This window comes from Danio rerio, chromosome 12, assembly GCF_049306965.1.
Source record: "Danio rerio strain Tuebingen ecotype United States chromosome 12, GRCz12tu, whole genome shotgun sequence".
Taxonomy (NCBI): Eukaryota; Metazoa; Chordata; class Actinopteri; order Cypriniformes; family Danionidae; genus Danio; species Danio rerio.
In genome coordinates this window covers 24945703-24970348 of record NC_133187.1, presented here as the reverse complement: position 1 = coordinate 24970348, position 24646 = coordinate 24945703, and the positions used below count along the sequence as shown (strand labels likewise).

Sequence of the window (24646 nt, the reverse complement as noted above, 5' to 3'; positions counted from 1 at the left end):
ACACCGAGGGCTGGCAGAGCAGATAGTTGGCACAGCAGTACCATGGATAGCTTATGCATTTGCATTCCTGCTTGTTTTTTGGCAAGCGTAGCAGTCTACTTAAGCCATTAAGTGGTTGTGTGTATCTGTCCATACCTCTATACTCACCGAGTTCTTTTTTTGCTTCCACAGACACAGAAAAACACATGCTAGCATATTAAATGTTGTAATGGCAGAATGCATGCTAAGCCTTTTTAGGCCTGTTGTGATCATTATTATGCTGACTTGACACACAATAATACGGAAGTTTCTGTGATACGTTTTGGTGGTTTATGCTGCCCAATATGTGCTTATGTTAGTTTACATAAAAAAATCTACAGTATTTCATCAGCATAAAGCTGTTTCTGTCATCTTGTCTGCTCTCTTTGTCTGAGGTGCAGACTCAAGTCAGGTGATATATCCATAAAAACGTTTTCCATCAGTTTTCTGAAGATTTTAAGAGTTCTTTTAGAGTTTGTATAAATTTCCCATTACTGTCAAAGTATTGAATCAACACAATTGCTATGAAACTAGGCTTCATCATTCAGCAAATGCAATAATTGTCACATTTCCTGGTATTTCAGAAATGGAAGTCATCATGGTTGCCTCAACTTGTGGATCAGCGAAACAAAAAAAAAAATTTTTTTTGTGTTCCTATTTGGTCAAATAATAAAAAAAACTAAACAATGTTGTTAAGAAGTTCAGAAAAAGGTAAATAAAAAGGCCACCTGAAGAGAGAACAAGATTTACTTTTCCACCCACAGACGCTGCATTACAAGCACCGTGCAAAAGAGGTCTTTTTTTTTTGATGCAAAGATGAATATATAGTACACAGTATAGCTTCATTAATGTAAATAAGTTATTAAAAAAAAACTTTCAAGGATTTATGACACTTAAAGTCTTATGAAAAGGGTCCATTGAAAAGGGAGCCTTGTGGTGCTCAGTTAATTTCAACACTTTGTTTCATTCATAAACTAATCTGCATTTTTAAATGATTGGTTTACTTTACACAATAATGAAAATTGTCACTTATTCTCCTTCTGCTTGTTTCAAAGTTGTTTGAGTTTATTTCTTATAAACACACACAAAGGAAGATATACTGAAGTATGTTGGAAAGCTGCATTCAATGACTTTTATAGTATTTTTGTTTTTACTGGGGATGTCAGTTGACTCATAATGTGTGTGTGTGTGTGTGTATGTGTGTTACAGGGTGCCACCATAAAGAAAGATGAACACACTGGAGCAATCTTAGTGGCGCGTATCTTAAGGGGTGGCGCAGCAGACAGAAGTGGTGAGCTCTATACTTAAATATACCCTGACAACACTCAAATGTTTAGTTGGAAGTTCGATATTGTTTATTATACTGAATAATCTGTGCTTTTTCCACTATTGCCATCCATTAATCTTTGTTGCATTCAGGGCTGATACATGTCGGGGATGAGCTAAAAGAGGTCAACGGTATCCCTGTAGATGACAAAAAACCTGAGGAAATTATTCGCATTCTGGTATGTGTGTGTGTGTCTGTGAGAAAAAAAAATCATAATGTCATTAGCAACATGTTTCTGTAATAGAATATTGTTTAGGATTTTATTCATCCAAAACTTTTTTGTACTGTAAACTTTTGAAGAAAGCTTTGTATTTTTTAGGAGATTATAGCAAAAGTTAAAAAATAAAATGTTGTTTCAAGCTCAGTTTCATGTATAATTATAAAATGAGATGTGCATATTCATTAACATATTTAATTGGTCTTTTTATTTGTTGAAAATGTTGTCGATAGTTTTCATTTTGTTTTTGTTTACAGTCCCAGTCACAAGGTGCCATCACATTTAAAGTGGTCCCAGGCATCAAAGATGAGGCACAAAGCAAGGAGCCCAAGGTACACAGTTCACTGCTGATCAGACATAACACACAGTTGGGGAGAGAGAAGGCTGATGTGAGATGTTTTACTCTGACAGTGGGGAGTTTTTCCTCCGTTCATGTACCACAGACTACGGCCTTGATGGATGAGCTTTCGTTCTCATCCATCTTTGACGCAAATGATTTGCACTAAACCCCTTAGCTCTCGTCCAGCTCCTGTCAATCTGTTCCTAAACCAGGAGAGCTGCCTCACAGCTTGCTGTCTACATGAAAACCTCAATAATGACTGATTTGAAATGTTCCACATGTGCAGAGACTCTTAGAAGTCAGTCACTCACACCACAAAAAAAAGTAAAGCCTGGTAATAGTGGATTCTCAGATCATTTTAAGGTAAAGACTTGATGCAAGTAATGTAATTAAATAATAAATACACTCAATGGCCACTTTATTAGGTACTAGTACCTGGTTGGACCCACTTTTGCCCTCAGAACTGCTTTAATCCTTTGTGGCATAGATTCAACAAGGTACTGGAAATATTCCTCTTAGATATTGATCCATATTGGCATGATAGTATCATGCAGTTGCTGCAGATTTGTCGGCTTCACGTCCATGATGTGAATCTCCCATTTTACCACATCCCAAAGGTGCTCTATTGGATTGAGATTACTATTTGAGTACAGTGAACTCATTGTCATGTTCAAAAAACCAGTCTAAAGTGATTCACGGTTTATGGTGCATTATCCTGCTGTGGTACACTGTGGTCATAAACATGGTCAGCAACAATACTCAGGTAGGCTGTGGTGTTGACACAATGCTCAATTGGTACTAATGAGCCCAAATTGTGCCAAGAAAATATCTCCCACACCATTACACCACAACCACCAGCCTAAGCCATTGATACAAGGCAGCATGGATCCATGGCTTTCATGTTGTTGATGCTAAATTTTGACTCTACCGTCTGAATGTTGTAGTAGAAATCAAGACGTATCAGACGTGGAAATATTTTTCCAATTTTGGTGAGCCTGTGCGAATTATAGCCTTAGTTTCCTGCTTTTAGCTGACAGGAGTGGGACCCGGTGTTATCTTCTGTTACTGTAGCCCGTCCACCTCAAGGTTCAATATGTTGTGCCTTCCGAGATGCTCTTCTGCACACCTCGGTTGTAACAAGTGATTATTTGAGTTAGTGTTGCCTTTCTATCAGCTCGGAGCAGTCTGGCCATTCTCCTCTGATCTCTGGCATCAACAAGGCATTTGCGCCCACAGAACTGCCGCTCACTGGATGTTTTCTCTTTTTCGGACCATTCTCTGTTGAGATTGTTGTGCGTGAAAATCCCAGTAGTTTTTGAAATGTGTAAACCAGCTTGTCTGGCACCAACAACCATGCCACGTTTAAAGTCACTTAAATCACCTTTCTTTCCCATTCTGATGCTCTGTTTGAACTGCAGCAGTTCATCTTGACCTTGACCATGAACAAATCAGTTTTAGCAGAGTTTTGCAGTGCATTCTGGCATTGCCATGTCAAAAAAAAATATATATATATATCATTTACATTTCTGCCAAAGCAGCATACATGTTGACATCTTGAATGGTAGCCACTGCTTTAGTCACAATCATTTGGAAATACTTCTAATTAATTGATTTGTTGTTTTAAGTAATGCTATCAATTTAAAATATGTATTTTTTTCTGTTTAATATTTTTGTAAAAATCATTAATTAAAGAATTTTACTGGTCCCTTGTTAATCCCATGATTGCGTTCTAAAAATAGCCTGCAAAAGGGGAATCCGTGAAGTAGTTGGATTTATTTTTTAACAGTTTTTTTACAATTATTATAGATGTTTGGCTGTAAAACCCCTCACTACACCCTTTTTACACTTTTCTCAGAGAGGCATTAACATTTTCACCCTTTTCTCTCCCGTTTAAACACTTGCATAACTTCTACCTTCCATTAGCATGTCCAGAAGTCCAACTTTTTATGCGATGGTTCGCGTCTTCCCCTTCCCTTTGTGTGCTACTGTGGGTGTCTTTGATGGTGTTGTTTCATGAACATAATGGGGTTTGTTGGGAGAAAACATGCAAACATACAGCACAGCACTTCAGTGTCACACTGCTAGCGATCAAAGATTTATGCAAATTTGGCAAGCTGAATGCATTCTCTACTGTACAGGAGACACATCACAGAGGAGATTGATTGTCAATGATCCACAGCCAATCAGGACGCAGAACACAATGCAATGTTAAAAAACAAAGCATGTCAAATTGCACTAAAAAAATCAGCAAAACTGTGAGAAGGTGTATCATTTTATAGCAAGGGACCACTGTATTTAAATGCTTTTAAAAATAAGTCTAAATTCAATGCAAAAAATAAATGACTGACTCCAGACTTTTGCACGTTCTGCTGTAAATGTTGGCAGTATTATTTCTTTGCAAGTCTGTTATATTCCTTTTACTGTGCAGTAATGATTTAAATATGTTTCTGTTTTGAATTCAGTTATAAGCTGCATGTGTGTGTGTGTGTGTGTGTTTTATCCAGTGACCGTAGTTTACTGTTTTCCGCACGTGTAATGAATATGTTGAAGTGCTGCTAATTGGCTGCACATGTGTATAAGGGATAAAAAAATGATGGAGTGCGAGACAGCGAGATGAAGCGTTCCCTCAGGATGTATTGGTGTGTTTGTGGGGAACGTTCTCCACTGTAACATCATTATTCTGTATGGCACACGCAGCTCTTTAAATCAACACAAGCCACTGCTCTATGCTTTTGGGAACTTTGCTGTCTCCTCTTGCTCTCAGTAGCTCTTTACTTTCTTATTTGTCTTATTTATTTATTTGAAACGTCTGCTCATTCACTCCAGTCCCCCAAACACCTCATGATCTCCTTTGTTAAGAGAAGCTCTAATGAGAATCACACCACATTTCCAACGGGATTTTAAGAGTGTATGTGTGGAAAATCAGTCTGCTACCCAAAATGCACCTTGATTTGGTCATGATTTAGAGAAGGGGGATGGAGCAGATGTGATTTGAATCTCATCCTTCTCTCATTTCAGTTTAATCCATTTAATGTTGTTCATTTTGAAGCTCTTTTCTCTCTCTCTCTTGCTTTTTAGATGTTTATAAAGGCGCTTTTTGACTACAATCCAGCTGAGGATAAGGCGATCCCTTGCAAGGAGGCAGGCTTGGGGTTCAAGAAGGGCGATATCCTCCAGGTTATGAGTCAGGATGATGCCACATGGTGGCAGGCCAAACTGGAGGGCGATGGCAACCTGCGCGCTGGCCTCATCCCTTCCAAACACTTTCAGGAAAGGTTAGCCAATGCTCCTCTGTCTTCCTCCCACTATCACCAGGTTTAAATTCAACAGCGCTCCATGAGTCCATCATTCTGTCCGCCCTCTGTCCAGCCCCCTCGTATATCATATTCTCCTGTCATGCATCCATCTCTCCGTCTCTCCATCATTCCAGACTTCTTCCACTCCATTACAACCTGACTTTCACTCCCTACTATGAAAGGAATGACTTTTCTGAGATTTTGTTTTTTGTCTTCCTCGTCATTTTTTTCCCTTTTTGTGCAAGAGGGCTCGGCCAAAATACTTTGGATTTCCGTGGCTGTCTGGCCTGGAATGAGTAATGACAGACAATGATAGCACTGGTTCACATCCACTTTGGACGTCCACGCATGGAAAATTGCACATCAGTTGCGTTCTGCGTAAAAGTGCAGTCTGATGTGCGTGCACATGTGCGCTGCCTTAGGAAATAGTTTCTTTGCTCTGTTTCTCTTGAAAAAGTAACTTTCAAAAGTAAAACACATTTTTGAACCTGTCAAATGTACAGTAGCTCGTGCTGTTTCTGGCTGATCTTTCGTTCTCGCTTTCTCTCTCACACACACACATTCACTAATGGATACTTATGCAGGTAGCACTGCATTGTAGTTAGGTGTTTAGTAATCCCCATATGGTAATAAAATCTGATAGGTTTATTGCATGTCTCTGTGTGACTACAGAATACGCTTGTCAATCTTTTTTGGAGTGTTATATTGCCATTATTATATTACCTTTACACATTTTGATTATAAATTATAGTGACTGATTTGATGAGCAAGCTGACACCTTTGCCTAGAATCACCCCTGTTTTTCACAGATTTATTTATTTTTTTTGGATCCAATTACTTACGCAAAGATGATTAATACAGCCCCAAACACTATGTGATTGCAAGCTCTCTAAATGCAACACTAGCTCTTTCTCTGTTGGTTTTAATTAGGCTAGAATTTTTAGATTTAAACAGTTAAAGCAGTTTTAGATTTAAACAGTTAAAGCAAATACAGTTAAAAAAATGTATAATTTCACAGTTATACTTTTTCTCATCAATAACATATCCATAGAAGCTGTCATGACCTTAAACATAAACAATCAAACTAGCTCTATCTTTCTCTTCACTTTCTTCAGGAGGCTTGCAGTCTGGAGACCCACGCCTGTCATGACACTTCAGAGGACCTCCAGCAAAAGATTTTGTAAGGACCACACTCATGTAGGCATGCAGCTACTAAAACAGACACTGAAATACACAAAGGGCTCTACAATATGTGTTTTTTTTGTTTTGTTTTTTTTTTTTGTAGTTTTTTTTATTTGATGGATGATTCGGCCCATTAGTAGTGGGAAAACAATAAAAGAATGATTGATTGTTAGCCATGGTGTGATTATTTAGGTCAAAGCAACTGAAAGTGATGTTATGTATACACATCTGAAGTACAATTAAGTTTTCCATAAATAATGTTTAACTTTTAACTTAAATATGTGGATCACACTAGATTTTAATGTCTAGTATAGACAGTTCGGTAATACTTTATAATAACTACCCACTATAAGTCATCTACTAAACATTAGCTAATAGTTGATTCATTATCTGTTAAGCATTAACTCTGATGTTAGTAAGCAGTTTATAACTGCAGATACAAATAAACAAGAAAGTAAGGGACTTTATTAATTTCTGTTCCTTTCAAGATACACAAATAAAATCTAAATCTAATAAAATTACTGTACAGTTATAATCACAAATCATGATATATTGTTAAATTATTATTTTGTTGTTGTTTTATCCAATTTTATGTATACTTTGACACTCTTGTTATTTTTAGATAAGATTGCTAAGATGTATTGTTTATTTAATACTGACCCTTTATTTATATTAAGATATAAATGTTGATTTGAATAGTTTATTAATCATTTACTAACTTATTCTGAATGAACACTTTTATCCTCACTGTCATCAAATTATTCTTGGCCCTTTTTGTCAACTCATTTACTACAAATATTTGTCCATTTGTTTTATAGAATATGAAATGACATTAATAAACACCTCCGTTCGAGAGTGTTAAAAGTGTTTTTTGCAGTTCAGACGAAGACATTTCTTTGCCGATTAAATATCATTACCTTGGTAATTAAAGCATTTTAATTTACATCCGAACATTTTTATTTACATAAACTAAAGTGCTCCTCAGTCAGGGGTCCTCAGTAATCTTTCAGTGGACTTCTATGCATATAAATAAATACATCATTACAAACATATTTAAAAAATGATTCACAATGCTTTTGCACCCACAAAAAGTAAAATTTTGATTAACTTGATACTTGTATATTCTTGAAATTATATAATCAACAAAATCAATAATTCCTAGTAATGATGTATTCAAGTGTACTGTAAACTAAGACAGATGAAATTAAGCAACTTTCTATTATTTGCAACAGAAATATCAGTATCTACTCTTTGTCTCTTGACACAAGTCATCTTATTGTTGAGCCTTGCACACACACTCATCCTTTTGTTTCTGGACTATAGCAGAATTTAATCTTTGAATTGTTGTATGCTAGATGCCAAAGCAATCCAGCCAAGACCCTTTGAAAAGAGCAGTACTCAAAAAATAAAGAGTAGAAGGAACAGCAACCGGAAAAGATTATAAGAGAGCTAGGGAAGGGTGGGAGGTGCAAGGTGAAGTGATCAGACAGGGACGCCCCGACTCGCCTGATTGGTGCCAGGCACATATAAATACACGCACACATGTGTATTCATGTACATATACATTAATGCACGCCTGGACATAAGCTTCCTCTTCTGGTTTCCATTAATCTCTCATGTCTGATTTTTGTATGCGTTTGTGTGTGCATATGTTTGTACACCACAGCTCTAATCGCTCCCATTGACTGACATCAGGGGTCCTTACAGATCTGTGCTGGGTTACTCTCTACACATGGGCACACTTAAAGCTCACCGCGAGACAGACGCACTGCAACACTCGACATGCTGCCGTCATCATACAACTACACACACACACACACACACACACACACACACACACACACATGATTGAATTAAACAGCCACTCTAGATTATTATGCCCAATGCCACATGCTCGGCCTCCCACCTTTTCCATATTTCTCCATCACTTTGTCGGCCAGCTGCTCAAAACAAAGAAAAGGAAAAGTTTTGTGTCACCGAGGTATTGATGTTGATGATTTTTCCAGGACCACCCCAGGTGTCATGAAACCGCCATTATTTTTCACAGACTTTATACATTTCACATAGTGATATTAAACTTTAGTTGTTACATTACAGAATAACATCATACGTTGAATTTGCACATTCCTTTTTTATTATTATATATTTTCTAATTTTAATACTTCAAACATTTCGAAGAACATATAAAGAGTATACACCAGTGGTCTCAAACTACCGGCCCACGGACTGCCCTCCTCCCCCCTCCGGCCAGCAACTGACGTCAAAAATATACAGCGATCCCGCAATTCAAGTCTCATTTAATAGACTTTCCTCATATGCTTATTAAGGTATGCATAAAAACTATGTACATTAGTAAAATTGTACCTTTGGTTGAATTTAACTTGTTAAAGTAAATGTGATATGTACATACTTTCCCCTCTGTTATAGTTTTACAAAAAAACAAACAAACAAACAAACAAAAAAGATATTGAGAAGAACATCAACTGCCAGTAAAGTCACTTAAGCTACCCACAACTGCTTTCTGCTGCTACGCGATTGGTTGGGTCAGAATATTAATTTTATAGACGATGCATTAATTACGTCAGATTTCCACCTTTTTTCTTGTGCTTGAATGTTAAAACGGCCCACTTATGAATTTTCAGTCACTGAAATGCCCCCCTGCCAATTTGAGTTTGAGATTCCTAGTATGCACATATGCTATAAAATTACCAAATGATAATCAATGGACATTACAGCCATATGAAACCATATAAATCCAGCGGAGCACCACACAGAAATGCCTACTGGCCTAACTGGCACTCGAACCAACAACCTTCTTGTTGTGAACCAATAAGCCATCGTGCTATCCATTTTGGTATAATCATCTTCAAATTATTTTTATTTATCATTAACCAAAACCTTAGGAAAGTGTCAGATTTGAAAAAAAACTTTTTTTTTATTTTAATAAGTTGGACTTTCTAATATACTGTGTAAAAAAAACAATTATACAAGTCCAGAGAGAAAAAGATGGACAATAGTATGTTCATTTCTGTCTTGAGCTGAATCAGACTGCTGTATATACATGTCAATGCAAACACAGGTGCACAGTAGATGCACATTAGTGTGCTTATATGAAAGATATTTTGTTTGTTTGAAGCTGCTCAACTGCGCGCTTTAAGTGTAAGTCCATCTGTCTACTGGCCTGCAGTGTGATGACGTTAGCCCATATTTCAAAGAGCAGTGACTAGGGGCTCTTTTTGGATGAATGAACACATGCTGGAGCTTTGTGCTGCAGATATGAGTGCTCACATAAACCCTGACTTATCAGAAGAGCATGACAGCATCACTACCTGATGTTTTATGTCATATCCATTACAAACTCCTAACCTCTGGGCAGGTATAGAGAGAGTAAAACTTTAAGGCTTGCTATGGTCAAATTATGTCTAAGTCATGATTTATAAGCATTGAAATAGCATGCAGAGGATTCATAGAAATAGTACTTTCTTTTCAAACTTGGCTAAACTGAATTGTGACTTATCTTTCTTCACATTTCCACATTATACATACAATTTAGCTGGGTAAACAATTATTGAAAATTCTTCTGCTGACATTTCACTTCATACATTTCTAAATCTTGACTTTATGTTCTTATACATCTTGGCTCTGTCCTTGAGCATCCTCAAATCATTTCTTACCAACTGACTAATGACAAAAGGACTATAAATGGTCTTTTTTGAGTTCTGTTGTCCTTTTTCTTGGTCAATATTTGAAAATGTTTCATTAAAAATGCTGGAACTTTTTCTTTACTCAACACAGACAGTTTCTGTGTCTGTAAAAAGTATGTACATATAACATTTGCAAGTATCTGTAACTTTAATTTTGACACCACAAAGCTAACAGGAGAAAAGTGGTATTAACTCTCAAGCAGGGTTTCATAATCTTGGATAAAGAAATCCTGCACAAATAAGCAAAAATATACAATCCCAAATCAAAAAAGGTTGGGACAGTATGGAAACCGCAAATAAAAAAAGATAGTAATAATTTCCAAATTTACTTTTACTTACATTTCACTGCAGACAATATGAACACTAAATATTTTTTTTTATGTTATGTCTTCATTTTATTTATAAATATACATCCTTTCCTGGCATTTAGACCTGCAACACATGCTAAAAAATGCTGGGACAGGAGCAGTTTAGGGCTGGTAACCAAGTAAATTGGTTAAAAAATGATTTGATTTGCAACAGGTGATGTCAACAGGTGATTGTAATTTTGATTTGGTAAAAAAGCAGCATCCAAGAAAGTTCTAGTCCTTTAGGAGCAAAGTACATGCAAGGATCGGCAGTTTGTCAACAAATCTGTGAGAAAATTATTGGTATGTTTAAAAACATGGAAACAATGTTGCTCAAGGAAAGATAAGAAGACAAATGGATATTTCACCTTTTACAGAGCATAACATAATTAAAAGACTTAAAGGATCTGGCAGAATATAAATGCGTAAAAAAGACATGGGTGCAAGTCAAAGCCAAACAAGCGTGATCTCTGATTCCTCCAGCAGCACTGCATCAAGAATTGTCATTCATCAATATGCGATATCACGACATGGGCTTAGGACTACTTTGGCAAACCTTTGTCAAGTACCACAATATAAAGTTACATCCACAGTTGCCAATTAAAACTGTACTGTGCCAAAAGGAAGCCCTATGTTAACTGTGTCCAGAAGTGCCATCGACTTCTTTGAGCTTGGAGGCATCTAGGATCAACCATCACAGTGGAAACATGCACTGCCAATAAGAAAATAGGTATTTTAGGTGTTTCTTGGGAGAAATTGATGCCGTGTGCTCTGGACCAACGAAGAAATGGATCATCCAGACTGTTAGCAGCAATAAGTCCAAAAGCCAGGGTCAGTCATGGTATGGGGTTATGTCACTGCCCTTGGCAAAGGTAATGTGCACTTCTGTGATGGCACCATTATTGCTAAAAAGTACATAGAGATTTTGGAGCACAACATGCTGCCTTCTTTTCCATGCATATTTCAGCAAGACAATGCAAAATCACATTCTGCACACATTACAAAGTTCTGGCTGCTGAAGTAGAGGATACAGGTACTTGACTGGCCTGTCTGCTGTCCTGACCTGTCTCCTATAGAAAATGTGTGGTGCATTTTGAAGTGCAAAATGCGACAACAAAGACTACGTACTGTTGCCCACCATAAGACTTGTTTGCAGGAAGAATCTGACAAAATTACACCTAAAACACATCATCATTTGGTGTCTTCAGTCCCTAAACCTCTTTTAAGTGTTGTGAAAGGAATGACAACATAAAAAAGTGGTTAATCCTTTACTGTTCCAACTGTTTTTTTTTTAATTGTGTTGCAAAAAAAACAAAAACAAAAAAAAAAACAATAAAAATCTTAAGGAGCACAATAAATAATGTTTTTTGTATTGTCTGCAATGAAATACAAGTCAAAGTAAATTTAGACATCACTCTTTATTTTCATTTTCCATTCTGCTTTGAGTTGGGGTTGTGTACAGTATATACTGTGTATGTAAGTCTACTAACATCATACGTATTCACATAAGGATGTGAACCCAGGAAATAGAAATGTACAACTTTTGTGAAAAGTGAAATGTCAACTTGGCGACGCAGTGGTGCAGTAGGTAGTGCTGTTGCCTCACAGCAAGTAGGTTGCTGGTTCAAGCCTTGGCTGGGTCAGTTGGCGTTTCTGTGTGGAGTTTGCATGTTCGCTGTGTTCGTCCCTGTGTTTGCGTGGGTTTACTCCTGGTGCTCCGGTTTCCCCCACAGTCCAAAGACATACAGTATTGGTGAATTGGGTAGGCTAAATTGTCCGTAGTGTATGAGTATGAATCAGAGTGTAAAACATGTGCTGGATAAGTTGGCGGTTCATTTCACTGTGGCAACCCTAGATTAATAAAGGGAATACGCTGAAAAGAAAATGAATGAATGAAATGTCAACTTTTGAGTATACATGATTAAGAATTTACTCCAGCTTAAGTATAGGCAGTCAAATGTGATATGAGAAAAACCTGAGATTCAGTTTACAGATTTTACAATAACTTTGTTACTTTTCTTAGTGTAAAAACTCCCTATATAGGTACAGCTTGCCCTGATGCTTACACAGTAATCTCTGTTGTTTGTTTATTTTATTCTCTAGTTTTATGCAATGTCATTGGTACAACGGCCATTGCTATAAAAACCACTGGCCATAATGACACTTCAGTAGTTATTTGTATATTACTATAAGTAGTTATTAGTTATCAGTAATGACTTTTAGTTTAGTAATGTCTGTTTCTTTTTGAAAGATAAATAACTTAATATTTGATAATTGCCTTTTTTTTTTTTTTAGAAAGAACGAGAGAGAAAGAAATTTACCTGGTCACACCAATAACCTTTACATGTACCTGTAACCTTTTACATGCAACCTATTACAGTATCGTCAACTGATCATACTCTTCTTTCTATATTAATATTGATGTTGCATGTAGATAGATTTTGTTCCGCAAATATGATAGATTTATATTGGTAATGGTGGATATAAACAGTATATCTGGAGTCTTCAACAGAAATGATGTAAATCTGTATATGTAAACATTGTAAGCCCAGTAGGTCTATTCATGTCTGTTCACATGCTCTGCTTTGTGGCCTTTAGATGTTTGTTTGACCAGATACACTTTCAATCCAATTGTTCTGTCATCACTGTAGATATGGAAACAATTTAAGCTCCCCTTTAATCTACACTTACCATCCCCACTTATTTGTAATAATCATCTGTTCTAGATTCATTCATAAATTGTGGGATGCAAAAAGCATCTGTTATCTTTTGGAAAATTATTGTCATCTCAAAATTGCGTCATTTCGATTCTCGTTTCTAAATTTGCCCTGTCCTATTTATGTCTGTGGTTGCAATTGTTTTTGTACTCTCTGACCAAAATGGATTTTGGAACCCATTACTGACTATAGACACTAGTCATAGTAAAGTTTACCGCTTCATGAACTTGTCGAATAAGTTTATTTATGATAGATGTGTCTGTTATTCATTTTCACCTGTTAGTCATTCCAATTTGCTGTTGTATATTTTTTTCTTATCCAAAGCTTAGTGGCCTCATTTCTTGTCCCAAACCATGAAAAACATCCCTGCTTTTCATTTTTTCTAATTGATTTTGTCTTTTTGGTCCTTTGGGTCACACCAGCAAAAAGGCAGATGCCTAAGGATTCAGTTGACTGATAACACACAAAAGATTTTACTGCCCTCCATCCTCCTCTTCATGGTGTTGCTTTCTTGGCAGGACTGTGTGGATGTGTACGGCAGGCTGTGTGTAGATGCTGCCCTTTGCTCGTGTGTGTTTTGATTTAAGCTTGTTTAGTAGAATTGAGACCACATGACTTGGAGGAAGCTTTTAAAGTGACTCCAAATGTTCCCATGTCTTCAGGCCTGCACATGCACACTCAAGTACACACTTTCTCTGCTGTAATAAACTATGTTAGCTGTTCTGTAGTAACAGTTTCCTATGAGCTACGCAATGGTTTACCAATTAATGGTATACTGAAAACTTTTCGTAGAAACCTTTTAGGGCTCTGTCAACATTTAAAGTCATTGTTAGTTCAAAATTGACCGCTAATTATTTATTCACTCCCATTTATTCATACCAAAAATGAAGATATTTTGAAGATATTTTTATATTAAAGGTGCAGTAGGTGATCTTCCAAAATGCTTACGTTAGCATATTAGCTTTGAACATGCACGTCCCTCCCCTGCCGTCCAAAGCCACGTCTTTTAGAGTCATGAACACTCACCGAATAGATGACCATAGACAACCTTATTTAACACCAGATCATGCCATTCACCGGTTAAAAAACTCTACGAAGACACGCACTTTGTCCAGCGTAATTGTTGACAGTGGGGTGCAGGAATTAAATTTTCACTGTAAAATTGTTTTTATATTTTATATTCAGACTTTCTCCTTAGTAATAATTTCAGAAAAAGTATTGTTTGCAAATTTTAAATAATGAAATCATCCAAATGACTGTAAAATACAATTGTTTACAATCTATTAAACAGTACTAAAATTGTTTTGAAGTCATGCCTACACACTATTTCAGACTAAGTATTGAAAGTAAAGTTTGAGTGGGGGTGTGTCAGTTTTCACTGTTCAAAAATGAATTACTGTGCAAATAAAAAAATCAATCTTCACCTCAGTAAAGCTGGTTAGGTGGAACAGACCTATTTACAGTGTGTGACACTTCAAAAGGACCATTACCCACAATGTGTAGTGCCGTTGCGGCATTAAAGAATTAAGAATGATTTTTCAGGTGTAACAGCAGTTTGCGACTATGCTGCCAATAGGCACAAAAGGACGGGATGCGAACGGACAGAAATATACATCTGTAAATACCCTGCTACTTGTAAATGATGATGAAATAATGAACCAAAACATTATAATTCCTTCATTAATCATTAAAAACTGGTTAACAACCTCTATTATGATATTATGATAGTAAACTTAAGTGCAATGAGGATTAATTTTGGAAAGTAAAATTAAGGAAATAAAAGACAACTAAAATGAAAGTACAAACACACATAATTACACAATAAATAAATAAAGCAGTGGGTTAGCCTACATATAGATAGGTGTACAGTGTTTGTTATTTTAAAGTGATAGGACTAAGGCAGTCAATAAATAAGCTTTTTATTTACGTTTTCATTTACAGTTTTCATTTACATTTTCTTTGTTGATTATATTTTACTTTCTCGTTTTATGTCTTATTTATTGTACATAAATAATAAATAAATAATCAATTAGGCCTAAATAATTATTTATTTAAAGACATTCCTGAATTACGGCCCGCCACATGGTTTAAAGGGCTCTTAAGATAATTGCTACTTCATCAAAAGCATAAAGATAAATTGAACTACCTCAAGCTGATCACTAAAATTATAATAAAAAATGTTGCAGTTTTATTTATTTATTTATTTTTATGTAAAATGTTAATGACCCAGTATTTTTTCTTTTCTTTTCTATTCTGCAGATTTTTAGCCCATCATTAATTCTGTTTATTAACTTGAATAAATGTGTGTAAATCTATATTTATTCAGTTTTTACAATAAATACAGTTATATCATTGACTAATAGGAACATGTTTATCTGATTTATATACAATACAGTTTGTACAGTAATATTTTTTGTCTTTTAGCAGATATATGATATGAGAGACTTGCTTTGTTTATAAAATAAAGTGGATCTAATTGGATTTGCATTTTCAACACTAAATAAAGTTTAAAGGATAATATTTTATATTTCATATATTAAGGTTTTAGTTATAATACTCCCAAAATGATTCTGTAGAAATTCGCAGATTTTTACCAAAATTCTCTGCAGAAATACAGAAATAACAATAAACATCCGCAGACTCTGTCTGGCCCCATTAAGTTATTATAGCTAAGTCATCAAAATTCACTATATTATAATATATCTGAAAATACATCTGTACTTATGTTTTGTTATTCAACTAGTTATTAATTACTGTAATTTGTTATTCTAAATTAAATCAGATCAGTAAAAAGGAGTACTAAAAACATAAATATCTTCTTTTTTCAATACACTTATGTGACCAAGACAACGAGTGACTTTTCATTTTCAATTGTACTCGCTGAAACTGGTACCGACTGTTATCGATGCTGTAACGGATGCTCCATGAACTTGAAAATAGAATACAGTCTGCATAAGCATTGCATGGCTATAATAGTTTTAAAAGTACCTATCTAAAAGTAATACTTCAGCCATTGTGTTATGCTTCAGATCATGGTTTGAACTGCATAATGTCATTTTCCTCCAGTGTACAAAAGTAACACCGATATTGATTCAGGATTTAGAAAGGTTTTGATACTGCATTTTTGGCAGAAGCCCTTTCAAAAACAAAATAGTTTGAGTTGCCTATCGTAATTAGGTAATCAGTTGTTTATCCGCCTGACTAATTTTTATTTAGACAAACATTTTTTAGTCTTATGCCTTACCCAGAATATAAAAATACATATATAAAAACATTTAGATCATTTACTTCAATCATTACTATTAAAATGTGAAGAGACTTTTAATTAGCACAACAAAAAATGTTTCTGAACACAATCACCTATACTGCACCTTTAATGTTAGATTCTATTGACTTTTATTAAAACAGCCTATTTACTCCTATTTACTCACCATCAGGTGGTTTTAAACCAAAGTTTCCTTTTTCTTTTGGAACACAAAAGGCAACATTTTGAAAACCGGTAACCATTGACATCCATATTAAAACACATGGATGGATGAAACTATGGATGTCAATGGTTTTCAACATTCTTCCAAATATTATATTTTTTGTTTATCAGAAGAAAGAAACTCAAACAGGTTCGGAATTTGTCATAAAATTGAAGAGTACAAATTAACAGAATTGTATTTTGGGGTGAACTAACCCTTTAAATTGGTTTGGAATGACAAAACATAACCGGTTTTTACATTTTTTGTTGAATTGCAATGTGTACTGTCGCATGACTCTATCTTTCCTTCTTTTTCTATCATAAGATGATGATACAGTCAATTGTGGTAGGTCAATTTCTTCTTCCTCATTTCTTTTACTCTCCCCATTACTGTTGATCTGTTTTTAATCCTTTTATTATCATCATATTCCTCATATTGCTTTCCCAGTGGAGGACATAGAAGGTACACTATAACTTTAACTTTATTGGGCCTTTTAGATGTCACAGCTATTAGATCATTAGCAGAGGACCCCTGTATGTGGTAACAGAGTGCCAAACAATGAAGACACGGCTGATTAGCATTCATTGGACCACAACCTTCTAATGGAGCGTAGCAGAGTGTGTAAAGGGGACAAGAGTTCACTACCCTACCATATAGCTCTCATGCACAATACATCCCTGTCCTTAACAACTCCACCTTACATTTTAGATGAAATTTGTATGATAAGTGCTCAAATGAATACCATCCATTTTAGTTTTCTCCATGATAGACTGTGTGAATGTGAATGTGACTGCATTCCCCCAGTAATTCATAGTCGTATTGTTGTGTGAGATACAAAAGATGTTTTGAATAACTTCTTTTACCCCATCTGTAAGGTACGTATTGAATGCATTATGTATTGTGTCTATTAGACAAAGGAAATCTGTTTTTTGGCCCACGTGGAAAGTTGTGAATGTTGAATGTGAATGCTGCCAATAGATCCTTCCACCTGGTTCAGATGTAGAGGATCAATAATATATAAGAAATATGGTAGCTGTACAGCCATTTGAAAGTTTGAGGTTGGTAAGATTAGCATTTTTTTAAAGAAGTCTCAATAATGCAGGAGGAAACGGTAATACTGGAAAATATTATTACAATTTAAAAGATCTGTTTTAAATTGGCGTGATTTTGAGTGACATATTTTCAGTATAAATGTAATTGTGGACTGGATTTTTTAAACCTTTTATCCAAAGTCCTGGACATGTGAAACAAGATTGCCATTGATGCATTGTTTTGATTAATAAAAAAAAAAACTCTCTAATTTACTGTTGGTGGCTGTTTTTGCCCCATTGATTCCAATATAACCACATTTTTTATTACAAAACCATGACGATATGTAATCATGCATTTGTGATTGTTGGTGGTTTTGCCTGTTGGGAAGAGGTAAAATTTGTAATTTTTACTGTTTATCATCAGTTGACACCATTAACCCTTTAGATAGGCCTGTGCAAAAAAAGCTTAATTTCTGGATTTTATATGGAGTATAACAGCAAATTTAAGTGGATTCATGCATATCTATGAGTGTGTCAGAGTGACCGTATCACACTTAATGTACCTTGGCGTGTCTAAGAAAACCTAAATATGCATCTCAGCTTTCAGAACTACATGGAGTAAACAAAAACAAAGACTGTGAATTTATGCACCATCAAATATTGTTATAATTGTAGTCAATTGTGCAAAACAGCCACCAACAATAAATTAGGGAGAAAAAATTTAAAGCTAGCAATGCATCAAAGCCAATGTTGTTACTATTCAATCACATGTCCAAGACTTAAATCTCTGAAAATACATCATTTTGTGTGTGTTTTTTTTTTTTAACCAAATCAGTGACGTCATTTATGAATTTGGCAATAAAAGGGTTAAAATCATGCAAATTTTCTAAACAATTTAGTAGTTTTGATCAGAACTGAGGTTGATTTAACAGATTTATGCAAAATCATTTAAAAAAATATTTATTTGATGCATTTTTATAGCAGTTTAATTCAGTGGATGTTTCCATCCCGAACATAACAAAAGAGTAATAAATTTGAACAATGTACAAGAGTTAATATATTTTAAAATGGAATTTATTTCTCTTATTTAAGCAAGAATTTTCAGCACCGTTACTCATTCTAATACGCTGATTTGGAGCAAAATTTTCTTTTCTGTGCTGAAAACCATTTGCTGCTTAATATGTTTTGTGGAAACTGTGATGCTTTTGTTTTTCCTATTTTTATTTAAACAGAACAGCATTTCAGCTACACAGAAGACTTTCATTAATATGTTAAATGAGTCATATTTCAATAATACAATGTGAAGTCAATTTATTGCATTTTTTTATGTAATGCATTCTTCCTAAATAAATGCATTCATTACAAATCCTACTGACCTCAAACTGTCTAATGGAATAATCATTGTCAGTTGTTTATGTACCTACAAGCTGAACTGACAGTCTTTCAGTGAACAGGAGTTCTTCTGTTTTGCTCTCTAATATGAATCTGTCCTCGTTCCTTCTGCTTTTCATAATTTGAAGAGGAGAATGAGTTTGCCTCGTATTTAAGTGGACTCCATGTTGGTGAGCTCTTTTTGATTATGCTTTGTGTTTGTCCTCTGTCCCATACCACTTGTAATTTGTATATCCCATTTTATTTTAGTCTCCCATACGCGTTTTGTGTACACCTCTTATCATCCTCCCTCTCTTTCTTTCTTCTGTGCGTGTTGGACAATAATCTTTTTGATATGTGGCTGCACAATGTTCTATGTCTTTTCGTATCATTGTCTAGTTTCCTTCTGGTTTAACAAATCTCTTCTCTTGCAAATGGTAGTCTCGACCATTTTTCTGATCTCCCCATTTGACAGTATTTTTCATTCTAAGATAGAATTTGTTATTGTTATTAGGCATGGGTCGGTATAAGATTCTGAAGGTATGATAACCATGGATAAAAATATCATGGTTTTACAGTATCACGGCATTGTGATTAATGCTTTAAATTATGTTCTTTTTAAATGTCTGGGTTAAAAGCTACTTTTTTGCCCCATCGAACACAATACATTTTATTTTAAGAAAAATGTAAAATATTTTGGAACAGTAGACATGTCAGGCGAAATAATTTAAATAAATCATTGACTATTGTCATCTTGAAAAGGCATCTTTAGATATCTTTCTTTTCTTTGGACATAAAGTAAGCCACTGCATTGTTCAGGTCTATAGCATGCTTGGATGGTTACAGCAAATTTTTTGTCAAATGTTTGCTGAATCAAGGGCTGACCTACAGCTTTTGATATGGATGGTCCTGGAAATACTGCTGCTAAGATATAATTGCCCTAAAAATAAACTATTTGTAAAAAAAAAGACAAAAAAAAAAGAAAAAAGAAAAATAAAACTCTAAAAAAGCCCTACATATACCATAGAAATGGTATAAAAGAACATAAAAGAACATTTTTGTGGTTTTCAAACCTCGACTTTTTCAAGCCACGATAAACCTTGAAATCTGTTATCATCCCATGTCTAGTTAGTATCAATTCCTGAGTGTTGTTTAGTTTTGTTCCCAATGTAAAGAAAACAATCAAACTAAAATATCTGCAAATCATTTATTCATTCATTTTCTTTTCGGTCTAGTCCCTTTATTAATCTGGGGTTTCCACAGCGGAATGAACCGCTAACTTATACAGCATATGTTTTACGCAGCGGATGGCCTTCCAGCTGCAACCCATCTCTGGGAAACATCCATACACAATCATTCACACTCACTCACACTACGGACAATGTAGCCTACCCAATTAACTTGTATCATGTCTTTGGACTGTGGGGAAAACCGGAGCACCCGGAGGAAACCCGCACGAATGCAGTGAGAACATGCAAACTCCACACAGAAACGCCAACTGACCCAATTAACGCTCGAACCAGCGACATTCTAGCTGTGAAGCGACAGCACTGCATACTGTGCCACTACATCACCCTATCTGATATCAGTGAAATCAAAGTAACTATTCTCACCACCCAGGGATGTTTTTCAAAAACCATCATTAGCCAACTAAGTTCTCAAGTATGGAAGCATACGAGTAGCATAATTCAATTCAAAATGTAATATGCAAAATGGCAATGCAATATGTTAAATGGCAATGTATTTCTGTATTTGAATTTGCATTTTCCAAGACATATGAGCAATGTTTGGTGCAGAATGAAAATGTAAATTAAATTACATTGTTTGCATTTCTCATTTCAAACACTGTTTTAATTTGTAAATTGTATCCACATTTTAAAGCTTTATAAGTAGCAAAATTAAATTGAAAATGCTATACACAAACTGAATTTGATGTGAATAAAGCACAAGCAGAAACTGTGGCAAAATGATCATTTAAATGTTATTTGTCCTAAATGCATTTACACTCGCGTCTAGGAAATGCAGGATTACATTTTCAGCATAACAGCATGGGATGTGTGTAGCAAAATTAATTTTGAAATGTAATACGCAAAACGATAATGCAATATGTAAAAGGCAGTGTATTTCTGTATTTCAGTTAGCATTTTCCAAGACATATGTGCAATGTTTGCTGCAAAATGAAAATGAAAATAAAAAAAACATAATGCATTTTCATTTAACACATCGCGACGAATGAAAGCCGATTTGAAATTGAAAATGCATTCTGGCCTGGCCACGCCCACAGACGGCCACCGTTGCTGCAAGGCAGGTTTTAGGTTATGTCGTCACAGCTGCCGCGAGGACTATTTGGGACATTTGGCGGCATAAACATGGCGAAGTCTGTTCCTCAGCGGCTTCGTGAAGCTGCACGAGCCCTCGAGCGTGAACTGGGAAATACTTTAGAAAAGCAATCACCTCCTAGCTCAGTAAACTTGGCTTAAGGTTTGATATTCGCGCACGCAGTTTTAGGGATCATCTGCGATTTACATCAACAGAACCAAAATGCACAGTAACGCATCAGCTAAAGCCCTTTTGCATGCAGTTTTAGGGATCATCTGCAAATTACATCGACAGAACCTAAAGGGCTTTAGCTGATGTGTACTGTGTGCTTATGACAAGAGCTATTGCCTATTTCTGCATTGTATGTACCATATAGTTAGAGGTATAGTAGCTTTGCTACCTGTATTAAATCATTCTGGCCTCTAACCATTTATTGGAATCTCCTGAATTTTTTCTGCTTTGCGTTACTTTGCATTTTGGTTCTGTTGATGTAAATCGCAGATGATCCCTAAAACTGCGTGCGCGAATATCAAACCTTAAGCCAAGTTTACTGAGCTAGGAGGTGATTGCTTTTCTAAAGTATTTCCCAGTTCACGCTCGAGGGCTCGTGCAGCTTCACGAAGCCGCTGAGGAACAGACTTCGCCATGTTTATGCTGCCAAATGTCCCAAATAGTCCTCGCGGCAGCTGTGACGACATAACCTAAAACCTGCCTTGCAGCAACGGTGGCCGTCTGTGGGCGTGGCCAGGCCAGAATGCATTTTCAATTTCAAATGGGCTTTCATTCGTCGCGATGTGTTAAATGAAAATGCATTATGTTTTTATCATTTTCATTTTCATTTTGCAGCAAACATTGCACATATGTCTTGGAAAATGCTAACTGAAATACAGAAATACATTGCCATTTAACATATTGCATTGCCATTTTGCATATTACATTTTGAATTGAATTATGCTACTCGTATGCTTCCATACTCAAGTTCCGTCGTTGCAAACATAGTTCGTTCAATTGGCGGTTCCCAAATCCATCGTTCCAACAAACATTTGCAAACTGAGTGGCAAACTTGTATGTTTCCATCTACACCTCTACAGCTTTAGTTAGTTCTTGGCTGTGCTCTGTTCCCAGTTATCTCCCTATTCATTTAAAACATTCCAACATTTAAACTTGGAATGATAAAAAAAAAAAATTAACAATGTCTTTTAGGTGTAATTTGCTAATTTTCAAAGTATTTTTACAGTTCAGTTTTAGCGATCTTCATATTGACAATTGTGCTCTTCGTAGTGCACTTTGAAACCTTTTTGCTGTTTTGAACGCAGCCATGGATCATGACAAAAGCTATAGGTGACCTATTATTTAAAAGTAGAATGTACATTACGTCTGCAAAGCTTGTGAAAACAACAGCATATAGCATATGTTAATGCTTTCAATTTATAGTAGGTTACTTATTAAGAAATGTATCTGTACTGTAGGCCTATATGACATGGGCCTGTTGGTTAGAACATTTCTGTACTGGTTTGAATGTGTCAAATTGTAAAAGTAGACTTAAAAAAACAACAATATTCTACTGAATAATAATAATAATAATTATAATAATAATAATGTAAAGGAAACAAAGATCATATATGAGCCCTTTTCAAATATTTTAATTAATATGGAAAACGAGTGCAAGTTTTTATCAAAACTAATATTAGATTTTTTTAAAAAATGTGTGTACTTGTAAAACAATAACATTTGCACAAAAAAAGTATGGTTTTTTTTCTCTAAAGTTGTTACTCCACCCCGTTTAGAGCGTCATTATAGATGTGTTATGTTATAACTAAAGTGGTTCAAAATATGGATCTGCGACAGCAGCTACGGTTTTGGGAAACACTCATCGTTCTTTTCCAAAACGATGCTTGGTACTATGACACTTCAGCTACGAGTTATGTTGTTGCTTGGAAAACGCACCCCAGGTCTTCTTTTTAAAAACAAGGGCTAAATGTGCACTGATTTCTCATATAGCCACCCTGAGCAGCTGTACTTTCTGATTTTGCTGTGTGTTTGGCAGTGTTTTTAGTTTAAATAGCTCTTTGTAGATGTTAAACATATTGCCGTTAAAGGCACTGGTTCGTTTCCAAGCTTTGTGGTGGAAGTCCGGCGTACTCTTGATGTGGTGTGTGTTGGACACTGGGCTGTTTGAAGGCCAGCTCTCAGTCAGGCCTCAGTCTGGTTTCCATCTCTAGCATTAGTGTGTGGAAAATAAGTGTGCTGTAGCATTCTCATTATCTGTCACCGCAGAGACTCGTGTACTCTGTTGTACAGTATTCCCGGGTGGGACAGCTCTATACAGTGGTCACAAAACGTATTGTGTTTCCATGGGGTCTTATAGTATTAAATGTTTCAAGTAGTACGAAAACACTTATTTATCATATGCAAGGGTTTCAGTTTCAGTTCTTCAGTCATTTCTTGTCTCTGGTTTGTGTTCTGTAATCCGTTCTAGATCCAGTTCAGGTTTTCCATATCTTTCATTTTAATCTGTGCAAATCAGCTGTTTTGTTCTATTTTAAAGGATCCATATGTGTAATGTGATGAAAACTGTTGTTGTTTGTGTTTTGGAGTTTTGATATGTTTGTAGGCACATTTGTTCTTCGAAAAAAGTTTTTTAAAAGCTTTTAAAAGATTTATTTTAATGCTCACCAAAGCTGCATTGATTTGATTTAACAATACATTAAAACGTAATGTTGACATTTTATATGACTTTTAAAATAAATAGTTTAATTTTCATATATTTGTAAATGTTGTTTATTGCTGTAATTGCAAATCTTCAGTATCACATGATCTTGAGTATCACATGATCTTTCAGAAGTTAGTCCAATTTGGGGATTTGGTGCATATTCATAGTGTGCAGCTTAATGTTTGTCAGACCCCCTAGTTTTTCTACAATTTTTAATTATTATTATTTTTTTTTTTTGCAATTTTAAAATGACTGATTTTGTGGTGGTGATTTCCAGAAATTTGCGAAAAATTTTGTGATTTTAAAAAATATATAAAAATTGTAAAAATACATATATGTGTATACAGTATGTGTCTGATACAACATTATCAGGCCTACTATGTTAAATATGCGAACTTCATGGCACAAATTATAAAAATAAAGCTATATATTTTAGTGTCTTGTCAAGACGAGATCTAAAACAGATCTAAAACAGTAGGAATTAAGTCAAAGGAAGGTAAGATTTTTACCAATAATTTTGCTTTTTCTTTCTTAGATTTTGCTCCCCTGAGCATCTGGCATCATGTACCTCACATACAGGACATGCGTTAGGGCTTC

General features: G+C 35.4%; 1 protein-coding gene across 14 annotated transcripts in view; it reads left to right on the top strand.

The window, feature by feature from the left end:
- mpp7a (MAGUK p55 scaffold protein 7a) overlaps positions 1 to 24646 on the top strand; it is a 207739-nt gene that overhangs the window by 110796 nt on the left and 72297 nt on the right. For 9 of the 14 annotated variants that reach the window (XR_012387476.1, XR_012387475.1, XR_011017326.2 and 6 more), the window contains 5 exon segments: positions 1228 to 1309; positions 1438 to 1523; positions 1820 to 1894; positions 4981 to 5177; positions 6314 to 6378. Coding sequence is in view for 6 of the 14 variants with exons in the window: in XM_073917350.1 (XP_073773451.1) it covers positions 1228 to 1309; positions 1438 to 1523; positions 1820 to 1894; positions 4981 to 5177; positions 6314 to 6378 (505 nt within the window). In the remaining 8 variants the exon portion in view is untranslated. 14 annotated transcript variants of the gene reach the window in all.